The sequence below is a fragment of the Penaeus monodon genome, chromosome 27, assembly GCF_015228065.2.
Source record: "Penaeus monodon isolate SGIC_2016 chromosome 27, NSTDA_Pmon_1, whole genome shotgun sequence".
Classification (NCBI taxonomy): Eukaryota; Metazoa; Arthropoda; class Malacostraca; order Decapoda; family Penaeidae; genus Penaeus; species Penaeus monodon.
The window spans coordinates 21,512,241-21,512,507 of record NC_051412.1 but is presented as its reverse complement, the minus strand read 5'-3'; the positions used below and the strand labels follow the sequence as shown (position 1 = coordinate 21,512,507).

Below are 267 nucleotides of genomic sequence, written 5' to 3'. Positions count from 1 at the left end.
AGGAACCGTACGCCATGCCTAAGTATCACCTCATCTACTTCGACGCCCGAGGAAGGGGTGAACTAACACGCTGGCTCCTGGAATACAGCGGGACGCCTTACACGGAGGAGAGAATTGCGTTTGCAGACTGGGCCGCGAGGAAGCAGAGTGGGTATTTGTGGGTGTTTGTGGGTATTCTCTGTTTTTTTTTCTTTTTTTTCTGTTAATGTGGTTGTTGATTTAGCTCCAGGATTTTCTTGTTGTGTTATTTCTTTATTTTTTCTTTCT

General features: G+C 45.3%; 1 protein-coding gene across 1 annotated transcript in view; it reads left to right on the top strand.

The window, feature by feature from the left end:
* Nucleotides 1-267, top strand: part of LOC119590691 (hematopoietic prostaglandin D synthase-like) — a gene marked incomplete in the record, with an annotated part of 4,239 nt that overhangs the window by 1,772 nt on the left and 2,200 nt on the right. The window contains 1 exon segment of the mRNA XM_037939377.1: nucleotides 3-147. Within this exon segment, the coding sequence (XP_037795305.1) occupies nucleotides 15-147 (133 nt within the window).